Raw genomic sequence first — 18,609 nt, 5'->3', positions numbered from 1 at the left:
TAAACTAGCTCCCATCAACAACACAAGACTTCCTATTCATGTTTTTTACATTGAGAAGTTTCCAGGGGTTCAAAGGGCATCATTCCTCTGTTTCCTGGAAAGTTTTTAGGGTGAAACGTGCAAGAAGTGTTTGTTAAATTGACAGTAGCACCCAATGGAAAAAATGGTGAAGAAGACTGATTCAAATTAATTAGTGAATGAAAAAAGTATATGTGTTAAAGTGAGTGAGGCAGAGTAGACTCTTTCATTTCTCTGTTTCTATCTCTGTCTCTCTGACTCTTCCATATCTGTGTCTCTGCAGCCTTTGTGTTGAGCTGTGTCTTCCCCCGACGGCCTCGCTACGGCGATGTATCAGTGAGCAGTCTCCACTCCGGAGGCGAGGCTTTCTTCTCCTGTCTGAGCGGCTACATGCTGCAGGGCTCCAGCCTGCTGACCTGCCGCAATGCTAGCACCCCCTACTGGAGTGGCGCAGAACCACACTGCCTTGGTAAGGTCACCAGAACCGGGAGAAGAGCCAATCAAAGCTCATCCTGGATGTCCACAGCCCTCAGATAGGAAGGACAATTTCAAATTCCTCACAGAGATGTAACGTGATTTCAATAACAACACAGTCTATTCATTACAATCTGTGTTTTCTGATCATTTGAGTCATCATTTAAGATGACTCAAAGTAAATGCCATGAATTCCAGCTTCTCACTCAGATCTCTGATGTAATCTCACCATTGTCAGAATAATAATTAGTAATATTTTAAGCATTTTTCTTTTTCCAGACTATGTATTCCGTTTTTATCAAATATAAAAATACAATGTTATAATGTATTACTCAGTGATGTAATACATACAATAAAGAAATACTAGTTTTATTAATACAACTGTTTATAAATTATTAACAGTATCAGCATTGCAATCATTGTGAACATAATGAATATTAGCAGTAATATTAGTGTTTAGCGTTGCTATTAGCGTATTATGAACTGTTACTTGTCTTTACAATATTAGTGTTAGCATTATAATTCTAAACTAGGCTATTTAAACATATTAAACGAATGAATGAAAATAAACTTGAAATGATTTTAATGGTAACAAACATGAAATGATTATTAGCTTACATTATAATAAAAATGCTATAATTTATGTAATGTTAACAGATTATTGTTGCACATATCGTAACATTAACCTAATGTTTGTTAAAGATTACCAAAATGGTTTGCAAACCGTCACTAACATTATTTGGACGGCAATTATAAAGTGCAACAGATGATTATAATATCAGGGTAATGTTTAACATACTTTAAAAAGCATCTACAAACATTTTTAATTAGTTATCAGTGCACAAATAATCAATGATCATGTAATGATGGAATGGCAAAATGAATGTTACCTGATGTTTTATAACCACTTTTTAATTATTAACTAATTAATATCAGCATTACTTTATAAACCCATGCAAACCATTATTAACCATTGACAAAGTATTAACATCTATCTTAATGCATGAACTAATTATTTTATACTCAATAAATTGATAAAATAAAATAGTAATTGGTAAAAAATAAATCATTTAATTGTTTAACACTAAAATAACTATTGACTCAAGCTTTTCAACTATAAATTTACCATTTAATAATGATGTCATAAAGCTACTACACAATACAAAACAATTATTATTGAGTATAATGTAATGATAAACTAATGTTTTGATTATATTGTTATATATAGCATAGCACTAGGCCTACTATTACCATAAATTTCATAGCATTACCAACATTTTCATTGCTATTATATCTCTTTACCGTGATGATAATACTTATAACATAGATGTATTTAAAGAAATGTTTACAATATTATAATTCATGTATATAACGTGGCTATCATTAACAGAACTTGGCATTAGCTTGGTATATTCATGTCAGTGATGCTGACCTCTGCTTTGGTTAAGACTTACTGAGGCTGTACTGTTACTGTTCAGTATTTTCTCATTCAGTGTTGACTGTGCGTCAGTCGTTCTCTACCAGATTTTCATTTCCCATCAGCAACCACAGCATTTTGGGTAATTGTTTTTAGAAGACTTGTAGCCAACAGTTATGTATTGGACCTTCTGGTCCTTTGTCACTCAGGCATAGAGACAGACCTGGAGTCCCACAGGCATGTGTGGATGATGAATCTTTCTTTCTTTGCTCCTATGAGGCTGGCGGAGGAGTAATAAGTGATCAGTTTCCCCCTGTTCACCCTGATCAGCTCTGAGTAACAGGACAGGGAATGTTTTTCTGAAAGCAATTTCAATGAGGGCATTTGTGTGGCTGTACATCTGTATCTCTTCCATCTTGATTTTGTGTGTGTGTGTGTGTGTGTGTGTGTGTGTGTGTGTGTGTGTGTGTGTGGTGTGTGTGTGTTGTGTGTGTGTGTGTGTTGTGTGTGTGTGTGTGTGTGTGAAAAGCAGGTGTATTGAGGTGTGATTACCGAAGCTGGGCAGGATGCCACTGGGTGTATTCTTCCTGCTCTGCTTTAATTAAGCTTTGTCTGCATGAGTAACCTTGACCAGATCAGCTGGGACACACACACACACACCACACACACACACACACACACACACACACACACACACACACACACACACACACAAACAAACTCCTTCCTATAAGTCTAGATGGATTTTCTGTATGTGTTGATGAATCTGATTGTATCTCTTATGATGCTATCTTTCTCACCTAATTTTTTGATTCCCATCATGCTCTTGAATTAAAAACCAAAGGTGATGAATAAGTGATACAGCTGCACTGAACAGCACTTCCTGACAGGATACAGTAGTCATTTGGTTAATTTGAATGGTCGATTCACATAGATTACAATGACATCTTTTCTCACAGTCTTTTTTAATGAAGCATTTGTACATATAGCTACGTAAAGTAATGCACTGTAATTCATATGTATTCCATGTGTTTATTATTGCATGCATTACATTGACAGCCATTCTAAGAGCGCTCTGGTCATTAGGGAGGAGGTAGGGGTTTATGAATGGCTCATAAAACACTTTTTTCAAGCCGGGAAGCGAACTAAAAGACTTTAACTCGGGAAAACAGGTGTTCATGTCCTTGGAGCAAGGTTATTATAGTTTTTCATTTTTCATTAGTTGTTATTTTTTGTTTCGTTTTGATTTTTTGTTTTCAAATTCAGTTTAGTTTGAATTAGTTTTTAAAGCAGGTTCTCTAATTTCGTTTCCATCCACCCATCCATCTTCGTCCGCTTATCGGGTTGTGAGGGGAGCAGCTCCAGCAGGGGACCCCAAACTTCGGGAGGGGGGGGCTTTGTGTTCTCCTTTTCCTTGTTAAGGTAAGCTAGGTTAGCCTCCTTGTGCGCGCTTCTTAAATGTACTTTCAAATTCCTTTCATAAATTGTCCACATATTTTACCACCTTCCACTTGCACTTGCTTTTATTTGACATAGTCATAATCAAATGGGATTCTGCTGCTTTCTTCCGACTTTTGGTACCGGCATGATGCCAGGCGAGGGGCACGGAGTGGACTATGTTGTGTTCAATTTTACATGGGATGTCGGAATTTCTGGGTTCCTAACTGGGTTGATAACTATATGTCAGTGGCATAGGCTTTATAAAACAGCTTTATAGTCGAAAATGTCAACTCTGAAATATATAAAATGATTTGCTCTATGAAAGACATTGACAAAGACAAAAACAAAAAGGGCATTTACTCGTTGAATTCATTTTAGTTAGTTTTGCAAACAGACATTACAGTTTTAGTTAGTTGTCGTGTACTTCCAATGCCTCGTTTTATTTTATTTCAGTTAACGACAATGTTTTATTTGTTATTTGTTCATTTTTGTGTGTTTGAACCCAACCCCAATCTATTTTTTCTAATCCTAACTTGTCATTTTGGTATTTAAACTAACTTAAATTACAGTCCACTTGTGTCGGCTAAACTCAACTGTAACAGCTCTTATAAGGATTGTCCCCTCACGGTGCTCTGTGCCCAGCTTACAGTCACCTTTCCTTGGCAAAATGTTACTCGAAAGACCGCTAACCTTAACTGTCATGAAACCAGCTAGCGGTAGCCTATTTTGTAGGATTTCACTCAAATTCTTGTGCATGCATTTTGGTACGATTTCATACCATACCCATTAATGAATGCGTTGTTGTTCACCAGTCTCTAATGGTATTGAGCATGCATACACTGTCAACAGTTTTCTTAAGTATGTGGTGGAAAGCAGTTTCAAAGAAAGATGTGGATTATTCTGTATCAGCGACATTATTTTTGGAAGGATATGCAGAACTATTAAACAAATAAACAGTCCTCAGTTACATCCTCCAGAGGTTTTTGAGCTTTATTAATCATTGTGAGAGACAGTGGGCCGTGCCTCTGCAGATGGCGCATGAGCTACAAGTTTACAGTTTATATCTGCTCCACGTGTATCCGTTTCGGAAACGCCAGACACAGAACTTCAGTATTTATTTTTAAATTAAGGTATTTGCTTTTATCAATATGTGCAGCAATCATGTTCTCAGATGTATTATAATTAACTAATGTCATGTTCTACAGGTGCCTGTTAGAACTATTGTATTCAACAAAGTGAAAGCTTTAAAGTCCGTCTTTGATTATAAACTCAAACATGGCTGTGATATGCCGATTCAGTTGTCGAAACAAAGATTTCTGGCACATTCCAGAAAAGTGCAGATTAACATTTAGTATTCAAGAATTTATATAAGAGACACCACACTGTTTAACAATTTGCCCGAAATTTAGACCAAACAGTACTTGTCTGTCAGTCCACCTAGTCTTGTATTTTAGTGAGATTTTTTTTTTTTTCTGTTATTGTTCTTTGCTTTCACTGCAATCCAAAACATTTTCTGTTTACCTGTCGTCTTGTTACATTCAGTATGGTGTTTTTATAGTTCCACAGCAATAATCTAAGTGACTGATGGGAACACAAACTCTTAAAAATCAGTCTAGTATAAAGCAAGACCATTGTGAAACCTGCAATGTAAGATTGTTGGGCAATTGTGCACCTTCAATTTACATCCACTAAAAATGCTGTTTTATCACTGACATGCTCAGATTAGTGTGTCCAACAACATTATGGGTATGATCCCTACAGAGGTCAGCAGTAATTTTATCATTGTAAAGTCAATCAAAAGTTGCCTTGGTTCATCTTTCCACTGTTCCACCAATCACCACTCTAGTTTGGTTGGAATAAACCCTTAATTCACCCATTTACATGTGGAAATAGGCTGGTTCTATACACACTAAAAGTACTAATTATTTATTGGAGTCTGGTGGGTTTGGTGATGGTGATTTTGGGGCTGTTTCATGTCAAATATAAAGGATCTTACTCTTAACAAAAAATATCTCTGTAGGGATCCTTTCCATAATGTTGTCAGACATTTACAATATCAATCTGAGCCTGTCATCGGTAACAAAGAGCACTTTTAGTGGACGTAAATTGCACAATTGCCCATTACTGTTACCTTACAGATTCTTTTGCCGTTGCTCACTGCAATCGTCTCTCTTAAAGCCCCTGACACACCAACAAAATGGCCAACCCTTGGCAGAAACGGCAGTTGAACTGATCAGTCTCCTCCAGTTGGTCAAAAAAATGCCTTGGAACACACCAAAGCGGCGAGATGCAATACGTCTCCATAGCAGCAGGCAACGGTAATCTGGATTGTCGCCTAAAAATGAAAACCAGCAGCTGATTGGACGAACGCGTCACGTGGGTTTGGCTTATTCCGGAAATTCATGGCTTCTTGTTCAGAATACGATCTCATATTTTACTAAATTAGTTCACCGAAACATGTTTCTGAAAACATTTTAAATGAGAAATAGGCCATGCAGTTACTAAATCTGTCTTCAGATCGACAAAGGTCAGTTTAAAAGATTTTTTTCAGATTTTGAGAGACTCTAGTCATGCTCATCCTGCTCCTTGTTTCTGGGTTAGCACTCTACCAATCAGATTGATCATTTGAGTCCCACTGCCGGCAGTGCCCAACTTACGACTGAGCATGTCAGGTCGGCCAAAAAGAAGGCCTCCGACGGACGACGGCACGGAACACACCAAACAGACTCAAGTCACCAACCTCGCCAGACTGTCTGACGGCCGATTATCGGTTTAGTGTATCACAGCCTTAACACATACCAATGTCAAAGATTGTTGTTCCTATCAGTCACTTAGACAGAAAATAAGGGTCGAGGTTTAAAAATACTGAAATACCTCTTTCCATGGGCAAATAAAGTTGTCTATGGTGATATTGTGACTATAATTGCCCATGTTCATCACACCCCCACCCGGCCTACAAAGAGCCTTGGTCTGTCCAAGGTTCCCTATAACTTACCACTCGAGGTTTCTGCCTATAAGGATGTTTTCCCTCACCACTAAATGCTTGATCTTGGGGGAATTACCTGAATTGTTGGGTTTTTGTAAATTATAGTGTGGTCCAGACCTACTCTATCCGTAAACTGTCTCGAGATAACTCTTGTTATGATTTAATATTGAATTGAAGTTTAATTGAATTTAGAGTGCAGTTTTGCATTTCATCTTCACATTCCCTCCTCCTCCTCTCTCTCAGCTGCATGTGGTGGTTTGATCAGGAACGTCACAGTTGGTCGGATCGTCTCTCCTGGGTTTCCCAGCAACTACAGCAACAACCTGACCTGCCACTGGCTGCTGGAGGCCCCTGAGGGCCACAGACTACATATCCACTTTGAGAAGGTGGCGCTGGCTGAGGACGATGATCGGTAAGCAGGACATTCAAGATTTGTATTACAATGGTTGGACATTATAAACATAAAAAACTGAGTAATAAACTTGCAATGAAATAGTATTTTATTGGAAATAACTTAATCTGGACTGCTCACCTGGTAACGGTAAATTAAATTAATTATTTTCAGCTTTCACTGATTTTCATCTAATAAATAACCAGAGGAGAGAGAGGTGGAGAGTATTTGATTTCAAGTTGAATTATACATTTTCGGGCTTAAAAAAGTATTAGTAGGTATTAGTACTTTTACTTAAGTAAAATGATCTGAATACTTCTTCCATCGCTGGTAGCTGGTCTTTCACTTTCCCTACACAGAGATGTATCGCCTCCACCACTGCCCCATTTCATTCTTTCTCAAACAACATCATGTAGCATTAAGTATCAGGACCTGTGTTGAAAGATATTCCCATTGATAATCAACCAAGAGAGGTTAAAAGCTGTGGAAAATAGTCTACAGTAAATGGTATCAGTGGAGAGTTTTAGTGTGACATAGGCTCACATTGCCAGACCATCCTCCATAGCGCTGTGAAGGAGGATCTGGCTAGTCCACACAGCATTCCAGGATGGAAGAAAAAAACGTGCTTTGGTTTATTGGCATTTCTTTAAACCAATCACAATTGTCATGGACGGTGATGAGCACTGGACGCAATGACGGTCCCTCTCCAAATTAGCCTCGGGAAGGAACTTGTTTTGGTGAAACGTGTATGTTCAAAAGTTGTTTTAGTTTAATTTAGATTGGAAAGATAGTCTAGCTAGCTGTCTGGATTTACACTGCAGCGATCTGAGGAGCAGGTAACCATAGTACTCAGAAATCCACCAGGGTTTAGAACGGCAACACAAAGAAAGAGGAAGGTAACGGAGAACCGGCCAAAAATGAGTGTGACATGGTCAAAACTTCACTTCAGAGCTGTACACCCTGACAAGAATCTTATTCTTATGTTTTAGACATGAAATGGTTTGATTGATGTCAATAGATAATGTCAGATAAGCTACAGGCCAGACTAACTACTGTCTCATGGTTTATACTCTATTAACAGTGATGTATTACCTTCTTCTTTACTTGGGCATGTCCCTTCACTTATTCTCAATCAAGCCGCTCGTGTGTCGTACCCTCTGCTTTTTCTGTATAACATAATTTCTGAGGACTCTGCAGGGTAACAACTTGCTGTCAGCGCAGCTCATAGTGGTGACAGCAGAGTGTCATTTTAGCAGCATGGGGCTCTCGTTACAGAGGACTGAAGGAAGAGCCATAGGGGGGAAATTAACAGAATAATCCATTTTGTATTCCAGCCAATACCTGCTCCGGGCTGCTCTTATACTCCTGCTACAAATATAGACTTCATAGATATGAACAGACATCTGGACAGCTCTGAAGAAACGGAAAAGATCAGAAAGAAGTGATGATGAGGAAAATATAGAGAATTGGCACGTGGTAAAACGTGTTAGCGAAATGAGCCGACGTCTGCTGGCATTTTAAAGCAAAGCCATCTGCTTCTATGTTCATTTTGTACATACACTCACCAAAAGGATTATTAGGAACACCTGTTCAATTTCTCATTAATGCAATTATCTTATCAACCAATCACATGGCAGTTGCTTCAATGCATTTAGGGGTGTGGTCCTGGTCAAGACAATCTCCTGAACTCCAGAATGGGAAAGAAAGGTGATATAAGCAATTTAGAGCGTGGCATGGTTATTGGTGCCAGACGGGCCGGTCTGAGTATTTCACAATCTGCTCAGTTACTGGGATTTTCAAGCACAACCATTTCTAGGGTTTACAAAAAATGGTGTGAAAAGGGAAAACATCCAGTATGCGGCAGTCCTGTGGGCAAAAATGCCTTGTTGATGCTAGAGGTCAGAGGAGAATGGGCCGACTGATTCAAGCTGATAGAAGAGCAACTTTGACTGAAATAACCACTCGTTACAACCGAGGTATGCAGCAAAGCATTTGTGAAGCCACAACACACACAACCTTGAGGCGGATGGGCTACAACATCAGAAGACCCCACTGGGTACCACTCATCTCCACTACATATAGGAAAAAGAGTCTACAATGTGCAAGAGCTCCCAAAAATTGGACAATTGAAGACTGGAAAAATGTTGCCTGGTCTGATGAGTCTCGATTTCTGTTGAGACATTCAGATAGTAGAGTCAAAATTTGGCGTAAACAGAATGAGAACATGGATCCATCGTGCCTTGTTACCACTGTGCAGGCTGGTGGTGGTGGTGTAATGGTGTGGGGGATGTTTTCTTGGCACACTTTAGGCCCCTTAGTGCCAACTGGGCATCGTTTAAATGCCACAGCCTACCTGAGCATTGTTTCTGACCATGTCCATCCCTTCATGGCCACCATGTACCCATCCTCTGATGGCTACTTCCAGCAGGATAATGCACCATGTCACAAAGCTTGAATCATTTCAAATTGGTTTCTTGAACATGACAGTGAGTTCACTGTACTGAAATGGCCCCCAAAGTCACCAGATCTCAACCCAATAGAGCATCTTTGGGATGTGGTGGAAATCTAGCTTTGTGCCCTGGATGTGCATCCCACAAATCTCCATCAACTGCAAGATACTATCCTATCAATATGGGCCGACATTTCTAAAGAATGCTTTCAGCACCTTGTCGAATCAATGGCAATGGCATCAGCTGTTGATCCTAGATTTAAAGATCTACCCTTTCTCTCCGAAGCAGAGGACAATGATGTCTACAAGGGATGTCTACAAAGGAAATACACACATTAGCCTAAAGTGTGATTAGTAATATAATCTCCATTTAATTGGACTTGTATCTATGTACTAAAATAGTGTCAAGCACACCAGGAGATTGACCCACAATGGACATCTCAGAGGAGTAAAGTTCAATGGTTTTATTAACAAACGACAGGCAAGGAGAAATCCAAAAAAACAGGCAATTGTAAAAAATTCACGGGAACAAGGAACTATTAACACAGGAAAAAAACTCTTAAAGCTGCACACTAGGAAAACAAACGGGAAGACTGAACTTAAAAAAGCAAGACAGGAAAGACAATGAGACACAGGTGCAACACATAAGGATGGGGACAAGTAATCAAACAGGCAGGAAAATAGAAGACAGGAAGTAAAACAAGACAACACATACAAAATAAAACAGGAAATTAAAAACTAAAAGAAAACCCACAATCATGACAGAACCCCCTGCCCATGGGACGGTTATCAGAGGGTCCATGAAAAAAGAAACGTCACAGAATAAAGCAAAACAGCCCAGGGAAGGAGGAGGGGGTCTAGAGGAGGGACAAATACTGGTGCGACACAGGCGAAAGCGGGACCCAGGAACCGAGGACAATGGGACTCTGTGACAGTGACAGGCAACAAGGAAACACGAGCAGCAGTCGGCAGGTCCACCATCACGTGTCTCCGGGGGGTTGGACAATGGCAAAGTCTCTGGGAGCACGGTCAATGAAGACTCTGGGAAAACGGTCAACTGAGACAGGAAGTAAAATAAGACAACACGTGGGAGATCAGAGAGACTACAAAATAAACCAAGAAATGGAAAACTAACTGAAAACCCACAATCATGACAAATAGGATGAATTTGGGCTAAGATTTAGTGTTGGTGTACATTATACATTTACTGTAAAACTAATACTAGTTAGATTTGATGTTTTTCAGCAGCAAGGGGTGGTAAAAAGTCCAGTGGAGGAAAATGGAGGGAACTGGCTGGTCAGAGGAGGTTGATCAGACAAACTACAAGGATGGCCCTGTATCTACCCAGTCCCCCAGCAAGAGACCAATGAGCTCACGTTCTTTGGCAGACTTGCTTGGACCTACTTTTGCCTCTACCAAAAACAATGCAACGCCAAAATCTGCACATTACACTGCAACAGCTGAGGTTAAATGTTTTAGGGAAGAACCCCCTTTGCCACTTCCAGAGAATCCTCTGTTGGTGGAAGGTCCATTAACATGAGTTCTTTCAGCCATCCAAAGTAGCAAAGCGCTTTCTTTGCATTCCCGGTACTAGTGTCTCTTCGGAGAGTTTTTTCTCTTCTGCGGGAGATATTGTTACTGCACAGATAAGTGTCTTAAAGCCTGTTCATGTTGACCAGCTGGTTTTCCTTCACAAAATCCTTAAGATTAAATAAGCTTCCTTTTCATTGATTTAATAATTAGTATTACATTCCTCAATATTTCCTTTATGAATCATGTTTTTGCGACACAAAGGGTTATGTTGGATGGATCCTGTGTATGAATAATAGTGTAAGCATTTTTTGATGACATAGACAAATGTCCTTTCTTTTCTTCAGATTGCACCTAATGTGTTATACATTAGCCTAGATGTTACAGTCAGGGGCCATCTATTGTCTTTAACTGATTGATTACATTTTTTCCTCAATGTTTCCTTTAGGAATTGTGTTTTGCACGTGGATGTGTGGATGTTTTTTTTTTTTTTTCAGATTGCACATAATGTGTTATGTATTGTGATAGGGGCTATGTATTTTCTTTTATTATGGCCCACTTAATACCTACCTGAGAACTACAATCCCCAAATAAATTTGATTTTGTTTGTATTGAATTGTTTATCTAAAGTTAATTCCTTTCACTTTTAAATCATCATCATCGTCATCAACATCACGTCTTTTTTTTTTTAAATTAGTTTTTCAAAATTTTACTTTAAAAAAAATCCCAATATATGACCTCACGCACAGTTTTGAAATATATTGCAACATATCAAATCGTGACCCATGTATCGTGATACGTATCGTATCATCAGATTCTTGCCAATACACAGCCCTATTCATCACTATGAGAAACCTTTCACATTAACACAGCCATTTGATCAACTGGCAATAATAATAATAGTGCAGCTTTAGTATAAAGACACAGTTCTTTAATAAGTAGGAGTGGTCCTTTAAATTCCAAAGTAGCCCTTGGTCTTGATGTCATCAGCAGAAAAAAACTCTGCTAAATGATTCTTTGTTCCCGTTCCTCTAGGCTGCTGATCAAAAATGGTAACAGCATAGATGCAGCTGCCCTGTATGATTCATATGAGGTGGAGTATCTTCCCAATGAAGGTCTACTCAGCACGTCCAGGCATCTCTTCATTGAGCTGACTTCAGATGCTACTGGCACATCTACTGGGATTGCCATCAGGTACCAAGGTAAGCATCAGAGCTATGGATAGTTCCAGTATAGAACAAGATGACATGGTGTTTGTCATGCCAGCGCCATGTGGGCCCTTGCTTAATATCAAAAATTGTGAAAACCTGGAGAAAACATGGCAGCAAACCCGTCAGAAAGCATTCATTATAAAAACACACAAAAGGACTTCATATAAAAAGATGTATGTTATCTCACTAATTGCTTAAGGCCAAGAACAGATTAGCATCAGTCAGAAACTTTGGCCTTCTGTGGATTCTCAGTGAATTATCGATTTAAAATATATTGAACAAAGACCTTCAGAATATGCAGTAGCTTGCTGCAGAGTGAATGGCTGGAGAGACTGACTTCCAGCTAAGATTAACTTTAGGTAATCAAGGGTGGTACAACCACAAAAAGACTGTGTACTGTAAATGAAATAAAGAAGTAAAAAGCTCCAACCCTTTCAAACAGTGAAAAGATAAAAGGCATTAGTGGGAGGTATCTGAGGACTGAAGAAAACTGTTTTTAGAGAGTTATTGGCAGGTTTCTAAAAGGTGGAACTTCTGTATTAATTAAGGCAGATGTTACAGGTGTCAGATTGAGAACCCATAAGTAGAGACGAATTCCTGTAAAACAGGAGAACAATTAGACAGGAGACAAGTGCTTGCATTCAGTGCAGCTTCGCTCAGAATCTTTATTTGCTAATATGCAAAAATATCTTTTTGTTTCTCTATTTTGCTGTTCTACATTTAGCATCAACACAAAATCCAAAACAAAATACCTTAGGTAGTTGGCTTTCTCCTTACCTTTCAAATGAAACACATTCAATTTACAATTTTCAATATGTCCTTCTACATTCATCCTCAACCACTTATAAAAAAAATACCATTCAATAAACTGTTCTTCACCTCTTAATATGTAAAATAAAGAAAACACAGCTTATTCATTGCCACTAACGGTTGTACTTTGCATTTTTCAAATTGCGTGAGCTGAAGACTGGTAATGTTTTAGCTAACATATTAATTTAAAACGAGCTGCTATGTTATCACAAATATGTATTTCCACCAACCTAAAATGTGCTGGAGACAAAAATTAAGGAATATTTAAATCTTTCTTCACTCTTATTTTGATCTCAGTCCAAAGTTCACTGCCGGCCTCATCTTGAGACAACCAACAAAACGTTTCTCTACTTGTACACAAACCATATAAATGTACCATGTTCCCTCCACCAAACCAATTTAACATTACAAATGTAACTGTTAAACAATATCTGTATAAGTATACACGTTTTAAAGCTTCACAAACATGTAAAACTGGAGAAAATATTAGACAGAAGACGAGTGCTTGCGTTCAGTGCAGCTTCACTCAGCTGAATGACAAAGCACCGAGAGTCCGAAACAGCGCCGCACTGCTCCTGCCGGCAGCAATGTAATGCTGTATTATAAAGAACCTTTAATTAATTAAAAAAAATTACGATTACCCACTGTGGCTCTTATCAAACATTTTTCTCTATTCAGGCTGACGAAATGAGTAGGATGAATCTTCTGAGGACCCTGAATCTCTGTACAAAATTGCATGGCAACCTAACTTTTTGTTACTGAGATACTCAGTCTGGAGCAGCGTGGTGGACCAACAGACTGACCACACACCAACCCACTGACGTTGCCATCCCAAGAGCCGAACCACTAGCATGGCTAAAATCCTAATTTGGTCAAAGGGGACCTGGGGAAAAGCTGAAGGGAGTGATAGACAGAAACGGATGCCGTGAAGCATAGCTCAATTCAAACTTCAATATCTACTCAATTTAGGTGCAGAGAGAGAGAAAAAAACTAATCTGTGTCAGAAAAGCCCATTTCTAATATACTCTTTAAATGATCAGAAGCCATTTTCACTTTTAATTTGGCCTGAATTGCGCTTTTTGCATTAAAACATTATTGGATACATTTAAACGCATCCATATAATCCATACATCTCTTTATATTTTTGTCTTTCCAATATGTTGCTTTTGTAGCCATTTAATGAAGGAAATCTTAGAGCAACTCTCAGCTGTTTAGGAATCTTTTGGGAATACATTATTAACTTGCAGCTTCTACTTTCATAACCTTACACGTTAGAATCTATACGATGTACGTTTTTATTTCATAGTACGTTTCATCTAATGGCTAGGGTAAGATATTGCTTAGCTTCTCTTATCTTTTGCCCTCACATTTGTCTCAGCATTCTGATCCGCAGCTCTTCTCTGGTCCACGAGGACCAAAAGAAATATAATCAGTGTAATCTTCTTAGGCCTCTGCTTCGCTGCCACAAATGAGATTAAGTCCAAAGGGAGCAACGGACGTCATTATGGCCATTAACAGGGTATAATGCTGTTTAGCGAGTCTCTAACAGATTTGATGGTTCCTCCTTTTATCCTGACAAACCATTTCCACCGTGGTGAACAGCTATATTTAAATTTTTTATAGCTGTACCAGTTAGATTGAATATCTAGATATTTTTTGCTTTCTGTCTCACAGCTGATATACATATTTGTTTTATTAAAACTTTTCCTTACTGTACCAAACAGGAAACCAGATGCCTAGAAATAAATCTGATAATAAGCCAATTTTTTTTAATAAATGCAAGATTAATTCAAGAGAAATAAATGATAAAATAACAAATTACCAACACGGCAACTCATTAAGGACTTTTATGAAAGTCATGTGGTCTCTTAGTCATATAATTGATGGGGATGTTAACTTATCAAGCATAGCTCCTCACTTTCTTTCTGATAGCTCAGTCCTTTCCACCACTGAAAATGTCTTTGTACCACAGGCTATGCAGCAGGCCACTGCTACGAACCCTTCGTGAAGTACGGTAACCTGACCAGTAGCGACAATACTTGGGCAGTGGGAGCTGTGGTGGAGTTTGCCTGTGACCCTGGCTATACTCTGGAACAGGGATCTGTCACCATTGAATGCATGGACCCCAACAATCCCCAGTGGAACGAGACCGAGCCTGCCTGCAGAGGTACGTATGTATGTGTGCGTGTGCGTGTGCGTGTGTTTGTGTATGTAAATTGACCGTATTTATATAGCGCTTTTCTAGTCTCAACAACTACTCAAAGCGCTTTTACAGAAACCCTTAACACACATTCATACATTGGCTGAGGCTGCTGAGACCACAAGGTGCCACCTGCTCATCAGATAAACACTGACACACATTCACTCACTGATGGCGCAGCATCTGGAGCAATTCAGGTTCCTGCCCAGGGTCCAGGGATCAAACCACCAACTTTCCGATTGGTTGGGGACCCCTCTACCACCTGAGCCACAGCCGGCTTTTGTATAGCTGAAAAGAAGTGACAAATCTACACTAAACACATCTTGTGTTTAATCGTTTAGGTTATACATTTTTTATTTTAGACATTTAGCTGACAGGATTTACATAAAATAAGTAGATTGGGGGTCAGTACCTCGCTCAGGGATATTTCAGCAGTACTCAGGGCTGTTGATACTGTTGTTGCAGGTTGGATCCAAATTTACTTATGATGGGTGTTTGGGTCTGTAAATACACAAGCATACAGTAAGATTTAATTAGATCAGACGGGACGCATGAACAACTTTTGCTGCACTTTTAGTCCGCCAACAAACATGCAACAATGTACCTGCTGAACTCCTCAGAGTGTTAGTAACTTCAGGACCATTAGACGTAGGTCCCATTTGCTTTAGGATCTTCTGGCTCAGGTTAAGTTGCTGTCAGATGACATGGCATGGGGTTTATTTAAACTGTTCGGCCCTCCTTGGGTACAGGTAGGTAGTCAACAGGAAAATCATCTCTGGAATTTCCATGAATATAGTCTTGGCTTTTCTACAGATTAGTTTGACCTGTTCTACATTTATAAATTGTGTTTATGATATATTATGTTATTTATCTGAACTATGATTTGATTTTAAACCCATTAAGGCCACAAGTCTCTGCAGCCAGTAACCCATCCTGCTGCCATGTAGTGCTGGGTATTAAAACCTTTTGTTTTGTTATTCCTTGTATATAAAGCTCCTGATTGAAATTTTTCAGTTTTGGACTGTGTTTTATTTCAGCCAAACTATTGTGTGGCTGCTTGTGTTGCATTCAATATTTAAGAGTTTTAGCCTCTTTTATTTAAACCTTTAGTGCGTAATTTTTTTTTATATTAATGAACATCCGTTACCTTCAAGCCATTGCCATATGAGTTAATACAAAGCTAATTAAGACTTTTAGCTTCACAAAACACTCTGTATGTCTCAGTATGGCTACTTTCAGAAGATTATGGCGTCCAGCAACTTTCACACGCATAAACTCAAGTGAAGATAATTACCTCTTCTGAAGAGTCCATCATGTTTTTTAATCCTCCTTGTCCAGTGGTGTGGTATTACTTAGAATTCTTCATCGGAGGGACTAGAATAGCTTTAGAAATATGGCTTTGCTATATTAAGCAAAGTAAGACATTAACAGTTTTATTGTTTTAATAATGGCATTGACAACCAGCCCTATTGCTCTGTGTGTTGATTAAATGAACTGTACCCTCACCATTGCCCATCTTAATACCTATGGTTGTGTATGTGTGTGTTTTCCAGCTGTGTGTAGTGGCGAGATCACAGACTCCGCTGGAGTGGTGCTGTCTCCTAACTGGCCTGAAGCCTACGATAAAGGCCAGGACTGTATTTGGGGAATCCATGTTGAGGAGGACAAGAGGATCATGGTGGACATTCAAGTGTATGTATTCAGCTTCCATATGTGCAGTTTGATCCACCGCCTCACCCTTTGCCCTTTGATACGCATAAATCTGCATAATGACAAACCTTTTTTTTTTAATCAAATCATCACCAAACCCTCTGCGTATACGTACACCAGTCCTTGGCTTCAAACAGCGCCACAGAAGCAGTTTGAAGATTACAAAGAGCTACCTCACCATGACTGGTAAAACCCATTAAAAACACAACACGCTGCTAATGAAAGAGCGCTCGGCTTGTGAATGAGATGTGTAAGTGCCACACAGAAAAAGGTTAATTAGGTGCGGCGAAGAAAACTAATTATATCAGGGAGGGTTTGTTTGGCGGTCCCCCAACCACAACTCTCACTCCTCCCCCACTCTTGTAATGGCTGCTGTGAGGAGGAGTAGAGGGTGCAAGTGTACAGCATGGGAGTGTGTGTTTCTGTGATTGTGATGCCAAGGTGAAGACACAGAGCAACACACGTCGCCGTGTCAGAGCCCGATAAGTCAGTCAGCCGTAGAAAAATCATTTGCCATTTGCAGCAAATTAAGGCAAGCTCATTTGCATAGGTCTTATGCTCTGTTTTCTCTCTGTCTGTCTCTCTCTCTCTCTGAACAGCACCTGGGCTGTTGTTGTACTTTAAGAAGCATTGATAATGGCTTCCTCTGGTTTTTGAAAGGAAGTCTGTCAACATAAGTAATTGCTGCTGTTCATGTAGCAGAGCAGGTGATTTCAGTATAGGTATCCTGTGAAAACATTTAGACAATACCACAGCCCAAAAACCAAACTCAAAGAGAAAACGACATGTGTTGTCCTCCTACTACCTGCATCTTTTTTTACCTACGTTACTTTAACTTCACAACTTCAAGGATTTGTAAACCCCCCATGACATGTAAAGTAAATGTGTAAAAGTAATGACATGATCCAAAAAGCTCTCTCCATCCTTACATAAGTTTTTAACCCTATCCCAGACAGAACACTGATATTGGACAATTCTCCAAAACCATGACTCACATTTGGTGACAACAATTCTTATTGTCAGCTGCATTAGATCTAAGGTTAAAGCCTTTTCTTTTATAAGTATGTGGTTGTGTAGTTATGTAAGTGTAGATACAGACAGGAAACACTACCTGACTCTCATTTTTTGCTCAAATTGGATTTGGCCGTTCATTATGAATAGAATCCACTATTTAGATCCCAGTTATATATATTTTTCATATAGGTAGACTCGTGGTGTAAACCGACCATAGTTCATCCATGGTCCGTACGGATCAACACTCACAGTTTGGAATGCATGTCAACGCAGATCAATGCAAAGTTTTGCAAAATCTAGACATGCAAGATCCCGAGAGAAAGACTCCCAAATCCCGTACCGCTCCCGTTGTGTTCCTTATGTTGTCTAAGCAAGTTATCAGACTCTGTTGCCACCCTGTAGCAGGTTTTTTGTTTATTTGTTTTACGTATTTGAGTCTGGAGAGACTCTGGATTAGTATCTTACCTTCTATCCGTTGTCTCTTATGTCACAGAATTTAAAATATTATTCTGCATTGTTGCTGGATACCCACATTTTCCACGTCTTGTTCCATCCACGTCATGAATGGACTTGACACATCCGACTACTACCCAACTAGTATTAAGCTACACGCTTTTAAACAGTCGATATCATGCCACTTTCCCAGTTGGCGTAGCAACAACGCAGGAGTTTCAGTTTTGCAGACCTGACAGGAAGATAGCGAGGTAACACTTTATTGACAGTTGACATAATCTTGACATGACACTGTCATGGACCGTGTCATAATCTTATAAACAAATCATAAATGTTCTTCGTCTGTCATAAGTGTCATTCAGTTTTGGTCATGACAAGTTGACATGTTTGGGTTGTCTTGATTATGACAAGTTGACATGGTTGGGTTGTCTTGATTATGACAAGTTGACATTAAAGCTGCAGTAGGGAGTTCTGAGAAAAGTGGACCTAGCCTAAAAATTTGAACA

The 18,609-nt window shown here is 39.2% G+C and overlaps 1 protein-coding gene across 1 annotated transcript; it reads left to right on the top strand.

Annotated features, from left to right (window-relative positions):
- Positions 1-301: 301 nt before the first annotated feature.
- On the top strand, positions 302-16,618 carry LOC116674375 (seizure protein 6 homolog; the record flags this gene model as incomplete). The annotated part of the gene is made up of 5 exons (XM_032506867.1): positions 302-487; positions 6,579-6,747; positions 11,741-11,907; positions 14,699-14,893; positions 16,480-16,618. Coding segments are annotated over 5 exons (856 nt in total), but the record flags the coding sequence as incomplete, so codon positions are not given.
- Positions 16,619-18,609: the final 1,991 nt, after the last annotated feature.

The sequence above is a fragment of the Etheostoma spectabile genome, unplaced genomic scaffold (assembly GCF_008692095.1).
Source record: "Etheostoma spectabile isolate EspeVRDwgs_2016 unplaced genomic scaffold, UIUC_Espe_1.0 scaffold00000003, whole genome shotgun sequence".
NCBI classification, from domain to species: Eukaryota; Metazoa; Chordata; class Actinopteri; order Perciformes; family Percidae; genus Etheostoma; species Etheostoma spectabile.
This window is presented reverse-complemented; position numbering and strand designations above follow the sequence as displayed.